Raw genomic sequence first — 22,429 nt, 5'->3', positions numbered from 1 at the left:
CATGAATGCTTATTGGTTAACTTCTGACTCTTAAGTTTTGATTCTTTGTGTTGTATATGGGAATAAGAGGTATTTTTTATTTTAATATAACTATATTTTTACGAAATTAAGCACAAGTCACATTAGCAGAATATGCAAAAATATGTTAAATAACTTATTAAAAATTTTAATTATTTTACTTTCAATGAAATGTGAATTTGAATAACTAAAGAAAATTTATTTCTACTTTATTTCTTTAAAACTTTCACAAGTTTGATTAACATTTTGACAGAGACTGATTTCTGGAATTATGATTAAAACTAGTAATTTTCTTTTTCTGAATAAGAATTTTTGAAATTCTTAAAAATGTAAAGTCAAACCAATGCTAATCATGTTAAATTTTTAAATATTGTAAAATTTAATTTGTTACATAAATTAAGGAATTGTGTTTTTTTTTGTAAAAAATATATATTGTGAATTACTAGTCATGTTAGTTTGTAGAGATTTATTTTACATATTACACAATATCTAAATATATGTACAACAAACATTAGTACTGTTTTATTAGTAATTATTATTGACAATTCTATTTACTAATCGTATAGGGTTAAATAATTCAAAATATTTATTAAACTTTTAATTCTCCGATTAGAACTTGTTAAAATCAACATTTTTTTTTCACTTACATTAGTCTTATCTATAAACAAAAAAAATTGAATCATATTTCAAAGCTCAATTGTATAGAACATGTTTAAACATAAGCATACAAATTTCTTTAAGAATTTTATTGAGTTTATTCTAAAGTAAAACACTACTTTTAACCAAACTATTCAAATACTTCAGTATTAGCCATTAAAATATCCATAAACAGAAAATAACTATCATATTGATTAATTAGTTAGTCATTTAAATTTCATAAATTAACAAATTCTATCAATTAATTAAAAATATTAGAATTTAAACAGAAAGGCTTTTAAAATTTTGTTGTAAGAGCCATTTATAAAAAATTCCAAGATTATATTTCATTACATACAGTCAACCCTCAATATACAGCCCTCCTAAATAACCAACAGATTTTCTCTCAAATATTAAACTAGGAATCCTCCCATAACTATTAATTACTAAATGTATGACACCAAGTCATAAATTGGTGGTATCAAACTCATACAGACTGGTGCTTTATCCTATGGGCAAAAAGGGTAATTGCCAGGGGGCCCCCAAACCAATCTTAAGTAAATACTTGCTGTAAAAACTTCTGTTGAAGAAAAATGTCTGAAGTTAGCACTGTACATAGGCCCCTAATTCAAATTTGCTTGGGCCTCATGAAGCTAATGTACCACTATGCATAAACCTCGTTATTATTTGATGTCATTCAATTTAGCACCAATTTCAGAGGCAAATAAATGGCAGCACTAAATCAAAGTTTGATTGTATATCATAATTTTATTGCTTTATATTAATAATGCTCAAATAGTAAAAATATCGACTAAGAATATTCATAGGATTCATTATTGTATGAATTCTAAAATATATATAAATGTAAAATTTTTATTTTTTTTATCAATAGGATGAATACCTATAAGACAGTTTCATAATTTTGTGCTAGGAATATTTATTGGCCCTAATTAGAATATATTATTATTTTTGAAATGAATGTACTTTTACAGAAAAAAAAATTAAGTAATGCACTATAATTAAATTATTTAATTTATAACAAAGAATAAACAAAACATAAATTAAGAATTACATTCATTATTATTATATATTAAAAATATAGATAAAATAGAAATAACTTTTTGGAGAAAATTGTAAAATAAAATATGTTTATTTTGTTAGATATAAATGCTTTTCTAATGGTTTAAAACTTTTAATTTCAAACAATAATAATCACAGTTTACACTTTTTAAACAAATTATGGTCATATGAGTTGACAACTAATGATTTTCTAGTAAGCACGGATGACATCTTTCTCAAAAAAGTGAAAATGCATTTTTTGTCAATTATATTTTTTTTTGCTCATTCATATCTAAACTTGGACAACAAATGAAAACACCTGAGCTATTGAAATTCATGCTAAAAGAATAACAATGTTCACAACAGACTGTTATTAGAAATACTGTCAAATTTGATGTTTCAATAATAAATATTACTGTATTTACTGGAATATAAGATGACCTCCCATATAGGATGAGGTGCGACTTTAATGATGAAAATAAAGAAAATTAGTTTTATTAATACAATTCTAATTTTATTTTGTTTAATCACAAGTAAAACATCAAATGAATGTAAATGCACACATTGTTCAACAAAAATTACTAGCATTTTAAACTTTAAGGAAAAATCTTGTAAAATCGACAACATAATTTGTTCGTGTAAAGCTGGACAATCGGGAACCTTTTTTTTTTTTTTTTTGCCAATTCTTAACAGTCGAATCTACTCTCTGTTGATTACACTTATAAGTTTCGCCAAATTCTGATTTCCAAATAATCATCTGTTTTCAAGTGGGAATAGATTAAAACTTATATCGTGCACCCATGCGATTTTGGAATTTCAATCTGGAATTCAATTCGAAAGCTTTGCTTTTTTCCTATTGCTATTCATCTTTACTCCTGACAATATACAAGAATGATTCAAACGACCCAGAAAAAAATACTTGTTTTTAAAAATACAAGAGGGTAAGCATCTGGTAAAAAATGCGAATACACGATTCACAAAAATTTTTTGCAAAAACGCAAAGAATCTTTTGTTCAACGCTATAGGACAACCTAGGATTTTGAAGCTGTGATAAATGAATAAAAACCTCGTCTTATATGCGAGTAAATATGGTATGTATAAATCAAATGAAGTTTTTATTTACTGTTTGCTTCTAATTACAAGAAATGGAAAATTACTGAATAATTGTTTCACTTAAAAAATTAAACAAAATGAGGAATTATGTTTGAAAATGAAATTATGGTAATTTTCTAATTGAATCCATTAGTATATTAGTAAATTACAATACCTTAGAATGCATTACAACAGTATTGGATAAACAAAAAGTAGAATATGTGAGGCAGCATGAGGAATCAGACTTGGTGATAATGTTGCAGATAGTGCAACAAACAACTTGCTTATGGCATCACCAAGTCTGATTTGTGGTATGACTAAACTTCTCATTGTCTTTTGAGTTTTATTTGATCACCCTGTATACAGTGTATGGTTTCAATAATATTTTTTTAAATTAATTTATTTGTTCCTAAGAAAATTGGTCAAATATTAATCTGCTTCTTAATGTCTAAATAAAAAATAAATTTAAGTATATAAGAAAGTCTCTCTTTTAATTAAATGATAACTTAGTTTCTAATCTGTTTGATTTTTGTTAATTATAAGGGGCGATCAAAAAGTTTCCATTTAAGGACGTGGCTGCAGCATATATGCAAATTAGCGCATCGCTGATGTGGGGTATATAAGCACCGACAGTGAGGTGTGGGATTATTGTGTGGAAAACGCTGAAACGTGAACAATGGTGACGTTAATACCACATGCGTCCAAACAGGACCAACGTGTTGTGATTCTTTTTTTGGTTGCCGAAGGAAACACACCGATAGACATTCATCGGAAAATGAAGAATGTGTATGGAAAAGCATGCCTGTTGAAAACCATTGTAGTGGTAAGGTGCGCAAAGTTCGGAGCTGCTTACGAGTCAATCCAAGATGCAGGTCGATCTGGGAGGCCAGCCACATCCAATACAGACAACAACAAGCAGGCAGCTGATGATGCGATTAGGGCAGATCGTCACATATCCATACATGTGTTTTCAAAAGATCTTGACATAAGCTTTGGTAGCATGCAACACACAATCTGGCAGGAGTTAGCCATCCGGTTTGATTGTTGTTTGGAATTTAACACCCAGGGTATCCACTGGATGCAGACGTTATGGTAGCCTGTTTTCCTGAAGCACCTGATGCATTTCAATGTTGAAGGAAATGCAATCCTTGAGTGCATTGTTGCTGGTGACGAAAGCTGGTGCCACCGCTGGGAACCTGAGTTGAAAGCGGTGACCATGCAGTGGTGTCATCCTTTGTCCCCTCGTCCCAAGAAGTTCAAGAGCCAGTCATCTGCTGGAAAAGTGATGCTTATCCTGTTCTTCGATCACCAGGACCCATTGCTTATTGATTTCAAGGAACCAAGAGTCTCCATCACTGGGGCACAGTACTGCAAAACGCTGGAGAGATTATGACGTGCAATTAAGGTAAAATGTCCAGGAAAACTGCAAAATGGGTGATTCTGCACGTCCCCATACCGCAAATGTTGTAACGCAGAAGTTACACGCACTAAAGTGGGAGACACTTGAGTACCCGCCTTACAGTCCTGATCTCTCCCCGTGCAATTTTCATGTCTTCAATCTCTTAAAGAAGTCCTTAAAAAATCGACAGTTCCGGTTGGATGGAGAAGTGCAGCAGGTAGTTTTGGACTTCTTCAAGCAGAGGAAACAGGAGTTTTACCAATGGGGTATATTCAACCTAGTGAAGCAGTGGGATGCTTGCTTAAATGGTCATGGTGCTTTTGCATGACTGGCATACCAAATCTGGATTGTACATCCTTTGAACGGAAACTTTTTGATCATGCCTTATATTAATACATTTCAGAAATAATTATCTTATTTGAAATATTATAGTAGAGATTTACAGATCACTTCAAATCTCTGCATTTTGTGAAAAACATAAAAATAAAAATGCAATAATTATCATAAAATAAATATCTTAAAGAGATGAAATTGGAATAATTCTCCAATCTTCATAATCATCAATTACATTATATATAGTGTAAAATTTAAAAAATTTAGGATTATGTTGATTCTTAACATTCTAAGGCCATGCAGAAGATCTCATATGGTTCCACCATTTGCTTTTTGACAGTGTCAAGCCTCTCCCATTGAGTATTTTAACCAGACAAATATTTTTTATACTGATCTTGAGACACTCTACAACTTTGTAATTCATGCCATTATCTTTTAAAGGATTTTCCCTGTGAAAAATGGGATTGGGGGTGTTTGGAATCTAAACCAACAAATAGTCTACTACCAATTACTTGTATTCCAGTGCAATTTGATTTAGTTATTATATAGAAATGAGATGTAACCTGGTGCAATATTTTTATCAACACCTGTATAATTATGATATAACAAATAAAATTCAATTTTTTTTTTCAATTAAACCCAAATTCAGTTTCCATTTACTTCAATAAATAATTCAGGCTTTAAATAATTAGTTACTTTAGTTTAGAATATGAATTTTATAAAATGAATCTGATGAAATATGATTTGCTTTTAATACATTTTTAAATTAATATTATTTTAAAAAAGATTAATTATTGTCTTTATTGTCTTTTAGTTAGACATTCTTCCCGAATATAAAAAGTTCATTATTCTCAATCAATCAGAATATGAATCTTACAATGAATATGATTGTCCATTAATTTAAATGAAATTTATTATTGGTGAAAACAATATTAATGCTCTCAGCATTACACATACCCAGAAATTTAAAAAAAAAAAAAAGTTTTTTGTAATAGCAGATTTAAAATAATAAATTATGTAGTGTTTTTTAAGGTGATAAAATCATTGATCATTTCAACAGCAAAAATATTATATCAGAATTAAAAGTTTTCTAAATTAATTTAATTCATAAAATATATGAAATATAAATTATTGATGAAGTGATTTTTGTTGTTATTGTATTTGAATTTGTGTTCTGTCTTTAATTATAAAATTGGATTTTTTTGCTGATATAATAATGCATGTCAATAAAGCCATTTTTAAAACAATTTAAATAATAATTAAGTTAAACGCAATGTGGTTTCACTTTTATTATTAATATTAAACAAATGAATCTTGTGCTGGAATTGTATTGTTCTCATCAGTTTGAACTATATGTTTATAGTTATCCTGAAATGTTACAAAAGTGTGTGTTGTCTTAGATTCTGATTTTATATCTTTAAAATCTGAAGCAGATGATCTCAAACCCATTATAAGAGAATTGCGAATATCACTACTGTGTCGTGACCATCTCTTCTGAAATGACTTTGATGATCTTCTTAAAATTCCAACATCAACTTCATCACTGTATGATAAATCTAATGATATATAGAAATATTTCATATAATAATTGTCAGTTTAATAATAGTATATTAGTAATATTTTATAACTAATTTGTATTTTATTGTGGTCAACTTATATATTTAATGATTAATGCTATGTAACAAAAAGTATAAATAGTAATTTTTAGAGAAAGAAATTCAATCAGCAATCAATAGAAATTTGCCACAATATTCTATTGATGAAAAATACTTTACAATAGTAACTGCAAACCAATTTAAAATATTTAAATATGCAATATTTAATAATATACAAAGTTCTAAACACTAAAAACAAATGTACTGGATGAATAATTTAATTTATAGCACATATGAATTTTTTGGCCATCTTGAATATCATTCTCAGATTCCAGAAAAAAATTATATTTGAATTGCAAAAATCATATGATGAAACAACAAATATATAACAATGGGATAACTCACAAGTTATCTGTTTTAAATTGCAATTAAAAACTTGCCTAACATTTAGTAAAATGTTGGATTGTAAATAAAGACACATTTGTATATATTGTCTTAGGCAAGTATTACAAAAAAAACCTTTAAAAAGATTCTTCTAACAGTTTATCCTTTGTCTAAGCTTACTAAGAATTTCACTAAAAATCATGAAAACTCTTTGTGTAATATACTTTTTTAAATATTGTAATTTGTAAATTTAATAATATATTTTCAACCTGAAGATGACATTTTGAAATGTTGAAAGTACTCATTTTTAATTAAACAACTCTAATACTGATAGACAGTTTGCTTTATCCTTATTCTATATTTGGCATCATGAGACCACACACATTTAACTGCCAATTTGATTTTTTAGGAGATTACGAAAAATACACACAGGCATGCCTCAACTTTAGTTCTTTCTTGTTTTCTATATATCAGTTCATATTTTTAGATGTTTCTACTTACGTAATATTGAATATAAATATGTTCTTCATGATGCCAAAAATATAGAACAAGAATAAAGCAAACTATCAGTGTTAAAGTTGTTTACTTTCAAGTTATTTAATTAAAAATGAGTACTTTAAACATTTCAAAATGTCATCTTCAGGTTGAGGATATACTATTCAAATTACAATATTTAAAAAAGCAGTTTGCTTTATTCTTATGTAACATTTATATTATCCACATGAAAAAATTTTAAAGTTGTTTTTAGCATTTATTATTATTATAAACATAAATTTTCAAAATAATTTTTCATGAGCAGCTAGTCAATTTTGTTGACAATTATGACATGTGATTTAATAATTATAATGCTGGTGAGCTAGAAATTCTTGCACTTTTTACTTCTATTAAGTCTATTTTATTGACTAAAATAACTATATCTATTTAATCTGCTATCTTTAGCTTGACCATGTAATGTTTCATTTCTTTTTTATGTATAATAGCATTTCTTTCTCCATTCTATTAAAAAAATAAAAACTAAAGATGACTTCATTACCATTATGATTTATTTGCTTCATTTTATTAAACTGTTTGGTGTAACTAATGGAATCTGCCTTATTTTTTACTTTTATGTATTATTTCTTTTAGTTTAGGATATTTATTGTCGGAATGTAGTGACGACTAATACTTGACTTCGTGCATTCCTTGTCAACAAAATAACTCTGGAATGAGTTGTCCGATCTTGATGAAATTTTCTACGACGACTCATCATCACTCAATGATAAACTGATTAAAATTTCAACTTTCAAAAATGATCCGTTTTTGTAGAACTGGAGATAGGGTTTTTCTTCAGTATGGATCATTTTTGAGAGTTGAAATTTTAATCAGTTCATCCTTGAGTGATGATGAGTCGTCGTAGAAAATTTTATCAAGATCAGACAACTCATTCTAGAGTTACAATGTTGACAAGGAATGCATGAAGTCAAGTGTTAGTTGCTTCCTGCATGCACGTGTAGAAGCGTCATCTAGTGGTCGGAAAATATGACAAGCATTAAAACAGTAATTTTGAAAGGTAAATGTTATCGCTAACTGGATACACAACAAATATAAAGAATCTTTATAGAATAATAAGTTAAAAAAAGTTTTTTTTTTAACTTATTATTCTATAACATGGAGCAGCAGTGATCAATATTGATGGCTTTACGATCCATTCTCTCCTTTGTCTTCCTATCGTTATTATGAAATTTCGATCTCTAAATGAAAAAGCTGCACAGAAATTCCAGATTGAGATGAAGTTGCTCAAATTCATCATCATCATGAAATGTCAATGATTGGTGCAAGAATGCTTTACATGATCGAGAGAAGATTAAGGGAGATAAACCCCGAGAAAGATGAGCCGTTTGGTGGATTCTTTGTCTATTTGTTTGGTGATTTTCATCAGCTTCCTCCTGTTAAAGATACTCCTCTCTCCTTGAGTGTTTTTTACAATGTAATGTCCCAACAAGGTAGGGACCTTGTTGGGACATTACATTACATTCACATTTGATTCTTTTGAGAAGTTCATTGAACTTAGTAATTCTCATAGATAAAATAGCACAGATAGTTCCTTCACAGATGTCTTACAACATCTAGCTTTGGGTGATTTCTCTGATACAGATCTGAACACTCTGACGACAAGAAATGGAGCCTATTTATCCAGAGATGAACTTGATCAGTTCCAAACGGCAGTAGAGCTATATCCAACAAACGAGCAAGTTAAACAAAGCAACGAAGACTACTTGCAGTCAACTGGGTAAAATCATCTGAAAAACACTCCAGATATTGCCCTGCCTTCGTCCAAAGATGACTCAGCTCTTGGTCTCTCCAAGTATTTGAATCTCTCAGTTAATGCCAGAATCATGCCGCGAGTCAACTTATAGGCGCAAGGAGGTCTTGTCAATGGTTCATTAGGCTACATTATATATGCTCCTAATGCTTGCCCTCCAGCTCTTCCTCTGTTTATTTTAGTGGAATTCATCTATGGTAATCCGTTACCAATAATCCCCATAACATGCTCTTTGAATGATGGCAGTATATTGCAATCTCGTAGACAGTTTCCCCTTACCTTAGCATACTCGATGACTATACATAAATCACAGGGATTAACTCTTCCAAAAATCAAAATAGATATAGGGAAAAAAGAGACAGTTATCAGCTTACCTATGTTACATTGAGTCGAGTGAAAAAATAACTGACTCAGTATTTTTAGAGTTATAATAAAGATCGCTACGAGTCAATCTGCAAGTCCAAGGCCCGTAGTGATAGACAGAATTTCGTGAAATGTTGGCATAGCAATTAATTAATGGCTTATTTTGACCTTATATTTGTACCTTTAAATGATCCATTAGAAATCAAATATATTGTTGAGAACGAGTGATTCTTTGTTCCTTTTTCCCTCATAATCTAGAAAATAAAGGTGCGAGCAGCTTCGTTCCGACTACACGCTGATGCAGCGTTAATTAACTAGTTTAGTTAGAAGGAAAGGCTTTACACTCCTGTTAAAAAATTAAATCAAAAACTGACTTACCAAAAACCTATTGTGGCATTCCACTATCTACTGAGCATGCCCACAGGCCTAGCAAAATTTTGCATAACACACATAGATTTTATTTAAAACTTAAACTACAGAAACACAGATATTATCATAGGAAAATAGTGGCTAGTCATTTTTCTTTGAATTACTTTTATAATTTTAGTAAGTTCTATACTTTTATAAATGAATACAGACAACTTTATCTATTGTGAGGTCACTGACTGTTATAAAAGATGACTAATGGAGTGGTGTGTTGAAATCTCTAGCTTCCTACTGTGGCTTGGTTAAGCCTTGTTTTTTTTAAAAATCTTTCCCCACCTTTGTTTAAAAACTTTACTTCCAGCTTTTGTTCATTTGGCCTCACCTTTATTGGTTGATCCAATGGTCTGATGTGTCTCTAAAACAAAAGGGGGTAGTACCAGACTGGTCAAAAAGACTGGGGAGAAAGGAGAGATAGGGGGAAGCACCATGAGACCATCATCTTTTTGAGGCAGGGGCTTGGGAGAAGAGGACGTGTGTTGACGAGGAACAGAAAGGAAGCCCCTCTTGAGGAACGAAAACTCAAGGTTTATTTTTGCCAGTCATCCTCCCATTTTTTTCTACTGTCTTAATCAGATCTTCTGATTTCTTCCAACAACCCCATCTTGATCCAGGGCCCTTATAGTGTATTTTAATTAAGGTAGAGTTAAGTTAGAAATAAGCTAGATTAAGTTCTTTTGTTTGTCGGCACTTGGGACATGTTTGGTATTATTGTCAGTTTTGGTCCCAGATATTTGTATATTCATAGGTGTAAGTTTTGTACATTATTTCTTTGGAAAGAATTGTTATTAATTGTAAATATTAAAATTTTAATTTTTATCAATGCTGTGAACAAAGAATTGATTCCAAGGAATTGTCCTTGAATCAATTCTTTGTTCTCAGCCACACTAGTTATGATTCATCTATCAGAGACTTCACTATACCAGTACATTTGTCATCTTTTATAAACACAGGAATAGTTAGTATTACTATATCTTGATTAATAGAAACCTAGTTGTATGTATGGATTAGTTTTTCTTATCTAAAGCATTGTTAAAATACATGTGTGCTCCCAGACTATTTTCCACATTTATCTCAAATAATTTTCTCCCAAATCTCTATATCTCAAATTATGGACTGAAGTGTCAATTACAAATTCAAAACTCAGTGAGTACATTCTGATAGCATGAAATGTAGTTGAGAATGTTATTATATTGCAAGAGTTAAACAACTCTTGCAATATAATAACATAGTTGCAATTAATGCTGCTTTTTTCTGTTTGGCTTGCATCTTATTGGTTGAAGAAAGTTTGGCATCAGAAACTATTGACAAACTATTTCTGTTACGGTTTACAGAATCACTACATTTAAACAAAAAAATATACTAATCATAATTTCAAAATTAAAATATTTTGAATTCTGAATGAATGTTAGAACATCAATAACACAAGGCCAAAAGACACAAACTGAATGAACACAAATAATGAAGTTAAGATTGAAATGGTTAATATCCATTTTTCAATGGCCAAATTCAGATTTTTGACCCTTTACTATATATAATCATCACAAATATATAAATTCAATAAATAGCTATTTTTCATCTTAAATTGTGGTGAATGTAAATGTGTACACATACACTTCGTACATATTAATATAATATAAAATGCAATCAGTAATATAAAAACAGAGTGAATATGACCAAGATAATGTGAATAGGAACAAAAAGAACTAAATTATTTTATCAAATGCTAAAAATGAAAAGAGAATTTACTTAGTAACAGATTCAAATTGCCGATCTCAAAGTAACCAGCTTACGGCTTAATTCTCTTTACTAATTCAAAAACAGATATTGAAATTTCAGTTACTATTTCAAATTAACAAACAAAATTATTAATTATACTATTCATACATTCCATGTATACATGAAATTATTCATTATTTAACTCATTATTCATAACTTTACAAACTACAAAACTCTTAAATTTAAAATATAATTAAATCTCCTTTTCTGATTACTTGTTGTAATTAATGAATAATTTTAGACATGATAATCTATTATATTTTAAATATAAGAATTACAAGTTTTGAATCTTCCACCCCTTCGTTCCCGCAATCGAACTCAGTTCGATCAGTTTACATAGCGTTACACAGAAAACGGTGTTTTAGACCCTCGGAGAAAAAAAATGGCGAAAAAAAAATTTTTTTTTGAATTTTCGGATGTTTTTTGTCCCCAAATTTTTTGAAAAATTTTTTTCCGCGCGAAAAAATTTTATTGCAATTTTAATTAACCCTTAATGATGTGCGATTAACGCTTAATTGTTTTTTTATGGGATTTTTTTATGGAACTTTATTCATCCTTCTAAAGTTCTAGTGCGCCGATTTTACTTCGGTAAAGTTATTTAAAGCTATTTTCTGATGTAAAAAACAACATCCAATAGTTTTTTAATTTTTTTAATTAATAGATTTTTTTATAATTACGTTTAATTAAGTCGGGGGGTCGGAAATTTCAATTAAAATCGTAATTTTAAAAAAATATTTTGAAATATCCCGCCATCTAGTATTCACCCTACTTTTTATCCTTTCCTCCCGAGAGTTTCATGAGAATGTCCCGCGAAAGACGACACCAGCTGTTCTCAAGGTCATCCAGCTGTGTAAACAATGACTCATCGGTGTCAAGTTTCGCGCTAAGGCGAGAAAAAGGAAATTGTACTTTGAAGTGTTTTCTTCAAAATTAACACATTTCTTTCGTTTTTTTTCGTTTTTAATATTTTTAATGTAATTAAACATAATTAATTAAAAAAATTTAAAAAAATAACGCAGCGAAAGGGGTTAAATATGAAATTTTTATAACATCTATAATAATGAAAATAAGAATAACTTACAACTATCTGATTTTAAAGGAATAGTTTCATATTTCCCAACAGGTGGCCAATTGTTGCCAATAGAAAGATCAACTTTTTCATAGCGATGAATGGGACCTTTCATTTTTTTGAGTGCAGGAACAACATGTTCAAACAAGAATTTTTGAACAAAATATACCTAAAAATAAACACAACTTTTAACTTGTAAAAATATAAACAATAAATTAAAATTTATTTTGTATACTAGTACATTTTATATATTAACAGGACTTATTATACCTGTATAATAAGTCCTGTGAACTAAATAAAAAACATTATTTTTTATCTGTAAGACTAAATATCTGCATCCATATTTTCCAGTATAATAAGTCCTGTTAATATATAAAAAGTACTAGTATACAAAATAAATTTTAAATTACGATAGACAGGACACAAAGGCATAAAAATGATGTCTAATTCTCTTGATAATATATAATCAAAATATATGCAATTATTATTTAGAATTAAATAATGATAAAGAAATTAATATAATTTGAGAATTAATAATCTATATATAAATCCTGCTTTTATAAAATTATGTTAATGGTTAACAATTGAAATGTTATTTTTTAAAATGATTAGGAAATTTATGATTAACATATAAATAACAGTGATGTAGCGAACATAACTGGCGCACGGGGCACGATACTTTATTGGCACCCCTTCTCCCCTCCAGAAACACATACAGTAATATAATATATAGAATTTACTTGTAATAAGAATATAATACAAATAATAATATTTTAAGGTAGGTACTACATTCTATCTATAATATATTACGAATAGTTACTATTACCTTTATGCCCCAGGTGCCCCTCTGTGAGTGGTGCCCGGGGCATGATAGACCCCTATGTTACGCTACTATAAATATAATTATTTAGAAATTGCAACAGATTTATTAATTTACTATAATTTTATGCAGATAATCTGCTTGTTATTTGTGTTTGAAAAGCAATTTGAAAGCAGGTGAAGCTGATGTGAGGACAGATTATATGCTAATTTTAAACTTTAATTATGCACTTATCAAACACCTTTTCCTTCTTTCTAAAGTTATTAACAGCATTTTTAAAAATGTGAAAATAGCCTTTCTGCATCACATACATATTCATCTATCATCACAATTTTTTTTAAAGCTACCAAAGACTGGAGGTGTTGTACATGTATACCTTACCTTCTAGTTTTCTCCCATTTATTTTCTGTATGTTCAATCCATATTTTACTTAATATTATCAGAAATTCCTATTTGAATTTGTATCTTAAATGCTGATAAATTTCTAGCAATTACTCCAATTACTCCTGTCTATATAATGATGTTACTTCAGAGAACTTTGACAATTAAGACACAAGATGCAATAATTATCATTCTAATAAGCTACAAACTTATTTCTTTTCTTATTTTTATACAGTAAATTTTGATTATTTAAACAATTATATGCATTTAATAAGATAGACCTAGTTTGACTGTGCAATGTTTCTGCTTTGTTTTCAACAGCATTTACTTGCTGCCATTTTCCTAACAAAAGTCAAATTGTCATGACAATTTTGGTTTATTTGCTTTGTTTTTTAAACTCAATAGTTTAGAAACGATCCTAATACTAATATAGTATCAAAAAATTCCTAATTAACCGTAACAATGGCAAACAGAAAAACCATCAATATTACATATAGGAACAAAGTACTTCATTCATATAATGTTTCCGAGTACAACAGTATTTTAAAACAATGAACAATAAAATATTTTGTTCATATAAGCAATGTTAATAGTTTTTTAATTGTTATTTATGTAAACAATAATAAAAGACAAACAACAGCAGCATTATCCTAATTTTTTCAAAAATTACCAACTTATATACAGTAGTAAAACTTATATAAACCAAAATCACATGGTATAAAATTATTTTAGTATTATTTTAGTAAATCATTTTGACAAATTTTAGTATATATTTTTTAAATCTTTAAACTATACCAGATAAATGTCATACAGTTAATAGTTTTTTTACAGTAAAATCACTTTTACACATGTAAAAAAGTTTTATCACTATGCTCAATCTAAAGTGATTTCAACTGAATATGGGAGTATTTGAATACAAGAATTGAGACCTATTTAATTGCAAAAAGTTCTTGTTATTCTCAGTACTTTTAATTGTGATTGTTGATTTATTTCCAATCAATAATTAACTATTGATTGCTGTAATAAACATATTTCTCTTAGCAACTAAAAAGAATAGTATTGTGAGAAGCTGATATTAAGTTAATTAAATAATTTAATTACTTAAAGTAATATTCCAGTGCAATACCCCCCTCTCCGGCAGCACCAGATCCAATAGGTGCGAGGCCCAATTGAATTTTTTTTTTTGCGGGGCCCCTCAAACTTTAAATAACAAAATTAATTAACTGTTAATTTACATACTGAAATATATTGTTTTATTTTTAATAATAATATACCTAGATATTTATTTTTGTAACGTACTATTTTTAAATATATAAATTTTGACATGATGCGGGGCCCCTTCAAGCGCGGGGCCCAATTGGCACCAATCGCTCCAATCGCCTAAAATCCGGCCCTGCTCTCCAGAAAAAGAGGCAAAAAAAAAGTCACCGAGAAAAATAAGACCAACCCGGACAAAACCCACACACATCCTATTTCCTGTGATTTCTTGATAGATAAAACAGTTTAAATATCAACAATTATTACTAAGGTCACAAGACAAATCCTGACCTTAGTCACCTCCAGCTATTAATTCAGTTTGTGTGTCAGCTGTTATCAATTTTATGAGGTGGAACAAGTAACAATACTGGATAGAAAGAGGTCATAAATTTGACGAAACGTTTGATCTCTGACAATTAATGTAAACAAACTCTAGACACAGATCGAACTTGGAACAGGTTATATCATAGTCAGCTCCTCTGAAAATGGGTATAAAAAGAGTTGGACACAGTCCTCTGGACGGACATCAACAGTGGACACAGGACCCATCCAGCATAATCTACAACGGTCACCTCCAGCTTGAAGACAGATCTTCGTGCCACCCCTACTGACTGCTGATCCTGGAGCATTTCGCCAATGTTCTATACAATGGGAACCATCGGTCTAAGAGGTATATTATATGTAGATTATGTAACTCTCTCTCCCTCGGTTAAGTAGTTCTTTAGTTCTATAAGTAACTGTAATGCATCCTTTGTATTTAACCTTAAAGCTAAATACATAAGGTTTCTAACTGTTATATTAAATGTGTTGTTGTGTTATGTTGAACCTGTCCGTTACTGAGAAACGGCCAGCACCTATTGACTTACTCATGACCTCCCCACTCCACTACTTGCCCTCCAAAAGCCATCTCCTGACAAGGCAGCCGATAAGTGGGGTCGAGCTTGCAGTTTAGCTCCCTCGGTTCTCACAGTATACTTATGTTAACTTTCGGTACATAACACCATGTTTTGTGTTAGTCCTTTGTTTTGTATAACACAGATTCACATAACACAGCATGTGAAGATCCTAAAATCGCGCCAGGAATTCGATTGTTTACAAGATTGCTACATCGGGAAATTTCGGAAAGTCAATCGGAGCGAGAACGCGCATCGGGCTATAAACCGGACCGATGTAAAGCATTTCTTCTAAAACAAACACAACACGGTAATAAACGACGAAGGGGATGTCGCGGTGCTCGTATACAAGAGTCGAGATGTAAACAATTAACAAAAAGGGGAGAATGAAGAGAGACAGATGGTCAAGGACACCTGTTAGACCATATGAGCCCGGGATCGTCTCAAAAGGGGGGCAGCCACAGAATGTTTGGCTGATCGGTTCAGCCAGATGTCCGCGAGAGGGGGGCAAACAGTGTAAATTATGTGAGTAGCTGTCAACGCCTGGGCGCCATCCCCGGCCAAACTTGGTTTTCGTCTTGCTTAGAAACAGTAGACTGACCAATCGAGAAGAGGAAAAAGGGACCTAAGACCAATCAAGAGGGGAAGATTCGAGGGAAAATCGTATAAAAACCCCCGAATCAAGGTCAGAAGGGGAGACAACGGAGCTTTCTACCAGGAAGTGGACGACGGGACTCCAACCAGCCACCTACTCCTTCGCCGACGTCCGTCACCGACCCCTCGGACTCTTCTACCCGACTGCCCCGGGGCTTCAACAACGACACGACAGAACTCCCCGATCGCCGTCATCCGGAGCTCCTTCTGCCGCAGACGATCTAGATCGCAACTCGTATTGTACTTTGTAAGTTTGTTTTGATGTTAAAATAAACGGTAATTGTAAGACACTTGTCATCTTTGCCTCTGCCGCCACCACCCACATACGATCGGTCCCTGGGTTTTTCCTGACGTGCAATTAACTAATTGCCCCCATATGTCGGCAACTTACAAGCACTTTTTTTGGAATGTAACTACTGTGTTATACGAGTGAAACCTGTATTTTGATTAATATCATGCAATATTTTAATTCAAAATAGAAATTAATTAAAATTATATGCATATTTGATAAATTATTTCCTGTAAAATTTTGAAAAATAATTTATAGAAAAAGTGTAATGTTTAAAAATGCTTACTATTTTTAGAAAAATATCAAAATGTAATAATTGAATATTCTTAGTTTTACTTTAATAAAAGAAAAATTCAATAGTATGGATTTAATAATTACCTCCCAAATGTATGAGATTACAAAATTTCCAAGGCAAATGGCATAAATAGTAAGATGATAATCTAATGTTGGTGCTCTTTTAAACTGCAAATATAAAATTTATATTAATAAAACATTAGCATCTTCAAAAGTAAATTTGAAACACTTGTTACATTGAACGAGTAATTGCTTTTTTTTAAATCAAGAAACCATTTAAAAGAAAAATATTTTTCACTTTCTAAGACTTTAGGTTTAATTAATATCGTTAGAAATTTAATATAATGTAGTTTTAAAAAGATTTAGTTATATTTATTAATTAATACTTCAATACCATTTTCATAAAATCATAATGTTTATTTCAAAATATTTTTTATTCAGGCTTACATATATTCATCATTCAGTTCAATTATGGTATTGTGGTCTGAAGATCATGTGTTCTGTTGCCTAACTGGCTCGTAACCAACCCCTTGGATGGTTCATGGTGTAAAAGAGGGACAAGCCCTCATAGCGTAAAAGCTTCCTGTTGTAAAAGTTAATGGGAGGAGGGGAGATATGTGGTCCAAAGATCACGTGTTCTATTGCATGATTCTTGGGTGGGCCGCAGGGTAAAGAAAGGATGGGCCGTGTTTTCGAAAGAAAAATGAGAGAGAGAGAGAGAGAGATCGCGCACGCTCAACGGAAGAAGAGAGACCCCCCCTTTTTTTTCAGAAGAAAGAAGGGAGAGAGGACATGTAGACGATAGAGTCGTGAGATTGTTTTTTTGTGTGTGTTGTTTCTTTTGTTTTAGTGTCTGTTATAGCGAAGGGACAGAGTAGTGATTGGAAGGACTAAAATAAACTTTAAGTTCCTTGCATTGGAGTCATAGAGTGTGTGATTTATTTCTTTGAAGTTCCTTTTTGTTTTGTTCCTGCACGGGGAATACTCTAAAGATCGAGTACTTCCCCACAGTATTCAATTTAGAGATCAATGTTTAAATAAAAATACAAGATAAAAATTTATTATTATTTAACTTGTACAATAAAACAGAATATCAAATTTTTACCATAATTTATATATTTTTTTATTCTGTATATAAATGATATAAATAAAATCCAAATCAATTAGCTCTTTAAATTAAAGAAGTCCTTGGATAATAACAAGAACTTTTTTTCAGATTAAATCTCATCCTTAGAATCAGTCTTAAAGAATTGAACAACACTAGCAATTTTTAAAATGTTGGTTGAAATACTTTGATATTTTCATTTGAAGATGGAATTTAATCTCAAAGACATTTGACCTATTGTTTTCCAAGACCTTCTAAAATTTAAGGAGCCATCATTAAGGGTTTACATTATAAAAAAGTGTGGTTTACTGCCTTAGTTTTAGTGACAATCCCCACATCCAGTCTAAGTTGAGTAATGTCAAAAAAAGGAAACCTCAGGGGATATGAGGGTAAACAGAAGTGTGTGGGACATGGAGAAAAGTAGGTCAAGTAAGGGAAAAGCACAGGGAGTGTGGAACAATGGAGCTATGGACAGGGGTAACTGAGAAGACTTTGGGGATTTGAATAACAAGTGTGAAGGGATTTCCAAAGTTTCCCAGAAATTATAATCATGAACATTAGTGTAAGAGTGACTATTTTTATGATTTTTGTGCCTGTTACTAACTGTGTTTAAACTCTGGACATTAAAGTTAATGTATAACTTATTATCTTTGTTTTATTGAGCCGATCTACTCTAACAAGTGTGACTGGCTTTTACACCTATCACTCAGTTCCACTGTCCTGTCCTTAGCTGTAATTATTGCTGCCTATGCTTATATTTCTTTATTTACTTATTTATAATGGATTCGTTTGTTTCTCCCCACACAAGAATGATATCTTATACATAGTGTACAATAGACTAAACCAGCAATTTTCAACCAGTCTGAGACAAAAATTTTTAAAGATTATTAAATAAAGAATCCCAAAGAATAATAAGTGTACATGTCAACATTAAAACTTCTTTAAATTGATTATACGAGTTTTTCATTGTTATAATAAATACACATGTATATAGAGTCAGTGCCGTAACTAGGATTTTGGACGCCTATGGCCAAGAATAAAGATGGCGCCTTTTCAATTTTTGTTATTAAATAAAAATAAAAATAGTGGTTTATTTTTGAAATATATGTTCGTAGAAATTACAGATCATAAATACTATATAAATATAAATATAGAAGTTTTGTGTGTTATTAATTTCGAATACATGTTATTCCGAAACCTTCTCATTGGTGCCTTTATTAAATCAGCGCCTATGATGGGGGCCACATTGACCATACCCTAGTTACGGCTCTGTATAGAGTAATAAAAATATATATTCATAAGCAAAATTATATGTGCATAAAACAGAGTTATTTCATTTAAAATGAAATTTTCTTTAAATTAAACATGTATCTATGATTGTCCATATTTAGTTCAAATTATTAAATATTTTAACTTAGAAATAGCAGAACATTGGGCAAGTTTGTAAAGGCAATTATCATGCCACTTTTAAATGCAAATTAAGGCTTAATGTTAATTGCTTCTCTTATTTAAATGAAAATTATTAATTTAAATAACTATTGTTGAAATCTGCTGCTATTTTAAGGAACAACAATACTGTTTTATTTAATTCACAAAAAATATAGACAAAAAGAATTAGGTTAAGTGGCAAGTAATATGGCAATAGAATGTTTACAAACACAACTTTAATTCATGTGTTTTTCCTGTGGAAATTTAATTAAAGATTCAAGTGTTCCGTGAGATAAAAAAGGTTGAAAAACACTGGACTAAGCAGTAACAAAACAAAAATGTCAATACTTATCTTACTAGCCAGATAATATTATATAATGAAAAAACAGATTATATATTTATAAATTATTTTTAAAAATTAAGTATTATCACTATAACAATCCATTACTTAACTTTGAGTATATACTTACTTGAATTTTATAATAAATTATAAACTTTTAATATTAATTAAAGAATACTTAACAAAAAAGCAATTTATATAATATGTATTTCAATATTCATAAAAAGAGTCTTTCTAACTAAACTGTGTAATAGGTAATGATATATATTTTAGTGTTGTCACTAAAACATAATCAACATCAATGAAACTAAAACTTCAAATCATCAATTATTACTGTATAACTGTTTAATCATAGTGTTATAACAAATTTCTTTGTATGTAGTATAATCTAATAAAACGAGAGTCTAGTTGCATTTTATCTTCCACATGTTGTTTTCTTCTAAAAAATCAAAATAAAATACTAATTTTATAAAGATTTTACAGAATGACTGCTTGATAACAATAGTATTATTTTGCCTTATCATTCAACATGATAGAAGTACTGAAATCAGCCAAAGGAATCCATCATATAATGTTGTATCTAATTCATCAATGTATCAGTTACAACAGCAATTAAAAATCAAAATTAAAATTAAAAACAACTTACTTCCCTAATTTAGTTTAAACTTATTTAAATTAGTATGTATTTAACAACCTTGTTCTATCAGCAGTTTATTCTGTTTTGAATTTAAACATTATCTTAAATGTCAAATTAAGTAAATAAAAGTAAATGCTTACTCATAACAATATAGATACAAAACTATTTTGTATTTATTTAACATATACAGCAACTCTGGAAAAGCTTGAGTAAGTCTATATGGGAGTCCATATAAACTTATTCACTCAAGCTTCTCCAGAGTTCTCATTTTTATCATCATAGAGTTTTGGGTTCCTAAAGCCTAATGAATGTGTGATTTCTTATTTTGCTTGTTAATGTCCTTGAAGATGAAAACCTGAAAGCACTAGAATTAGAATGTGAACTCTAAAAAAACACAGACAGAAAATTAATTCAAAACAATGTTTTTAAGTTTCTTAAATATATAATTCACTCAAAAACAACATTTCAAGATCCTTTGGATTTACTTTGAAATTACTTTCAAAAAATTCCATTCAATGGAGAAAAAAACCTTTATTCTTAATTTGACAAAATTCTACTGTAAATTTTATCATTTTGTAAAAAGATTATACAAAATATTTTACTTACATTCATATATTTCATAGTGAATTGATCTGGATAGATAATTAAATAAGAAGAGAGAGCAAATTCAAGTATTATAATACTTAAATATATTTCTGTAAAAAATAATTTTTTATATTAATTATATACACAATTATTCTTAATATATGATATGATATAATATTATTACAAATAACCTATATTCAGGGTTCCTACTCAAATTTTTGTTTTGAATTCCCTGATTTTCCCTGACCAACTTTGTCCAAATTCCCTGACCCTCACATTTCTTACAGTGTGGAATATCGACATAATAAAACAGCATTTTATTTACTGCGAACATCGAAGTATATCTATCCCTCTTTTTGCCTAGTTGTATGTTTCAAAGACTGCCACATTAAAAAAATACAGTATGCATACATCCTGTAGAAAAATGTATGATAGAATCCACAACTTCAATGTAATGAAAAAATAAGCAATTTACAAATGAAACATGAGCTTTTTATTTTATCATCATTTATCATTATTATTTGTATGTAAATCTAGTAAATACAAGATAGCATAAAATCAACAAACAGTATTCTTTGATATACAAATAGTACTGTACTATGCTTAAAATGAACTCTTGACTTAGAAACACATAATTTTAAAATCTTTCAACAAAAAGAGTCACATTTTTTAAACAGCAACATAATTTTAACAAAAAGTTAAATTTAAAAATTTTCAAATAAAGCATTTTTTCCCTCATAAAAAAATCGATCATGTAAAAAAAGAAATAGTTTTCTTTTGTCAACCACATTATTTCAAAATGGCATAAAAATAGATTGTATATAAAGAGGGATAGGTGTAAGTTTTTACTATAGCTTCTCTAACAAATCCACTAAATCTAGCAAAAAATTAGCTGAATTGGCAACTCATTAAAAGAAAAAAAATGTTTCGTTGCCGCCATTTTGATTTTGGTTTCAGTGTAAAGGCCAGAGTTTTAATAATTATTTTTAATAATTTTTATTTATTTATTTAATTTCGCATTAAATTTTGTCTTTGCATAAAATTTTCTTAAGAACGCAGACAAAATTTATCTATTTTAACCCTTAATCACAAATCTTATAATTATTGCAAATCATATCACAAACCATCTTTCTCACTTTTATAGCAAATTTTAATAAATGAACTAATGTTTTCAGCAATCTTAAATAGCCTTCCTCAGGTTTAACATAATTTCAAACGTCAATTAGAACATAAGATTTGAAACTTCGCGTTTTGCTTGTGAGATATGACGACTCTTTCGCTTTGGGAAAATAAA

General features: G+C 29.8%; 1 protein-coding gene across 2 annotated transcripts in view; it reads right to left on the bottom strand.

Annotated features, from left to right (window-relative positions):
* Nucleotides 1-5,790: 5,790 nt before the first annotated feature.
* LOC136985735 (polyamine-transporting ATPase 13A3-like) overlaps nt 5,791-22,429 on the bottom strand; it is a 111,373-nt gene continuing 94,734 nt past the window's right edge. For both annotated transcript variants that reach the window (XM_067283076.1, XM_067283075.1), the window contains exons 27-30: nt 21,157-21,245; nt 17,125-17,208; nt 12,465-12,621; nt 5,791-6,093 (exon numbers count right to left, since the gene is read on the bottom strand). In XM_067283076.1, coding sequence (XP_067139177.1) covers nt 5,837-6,093; nt 12,465-12,621; nt 17,125-17,208; nt 21,157-21,245 — 587 coding nt within the window. In that variant the 3' untranslated portion in view covers nt 5,791-5,836. The remainder of the gene's footprint in view (nt 6,094-12,464; nt 12,622-17,124; nt 17,209-21,156; nt 21,246-22,429) is intronic.

Source organism: Centruroides vittatus, unplaced genomic scaffold (genome assembly GCF_030686945.1).
Source record: "Centruroides vittatus isolate TY-2023 unplaced genomic scaffold, ASM3068694v2 contig_976, whole genome shotgun sequence".
NCBI lineage: Eukaryota > Metazoa > Arthropoda > Arachnida > Scorpiones > Buthidae > Centruroides > Centruroides vittatus.
Note: the sequence above shows the minus strand (reverse complement) of the source record. Positions and strands in the feature narration are given on the sequence as shown.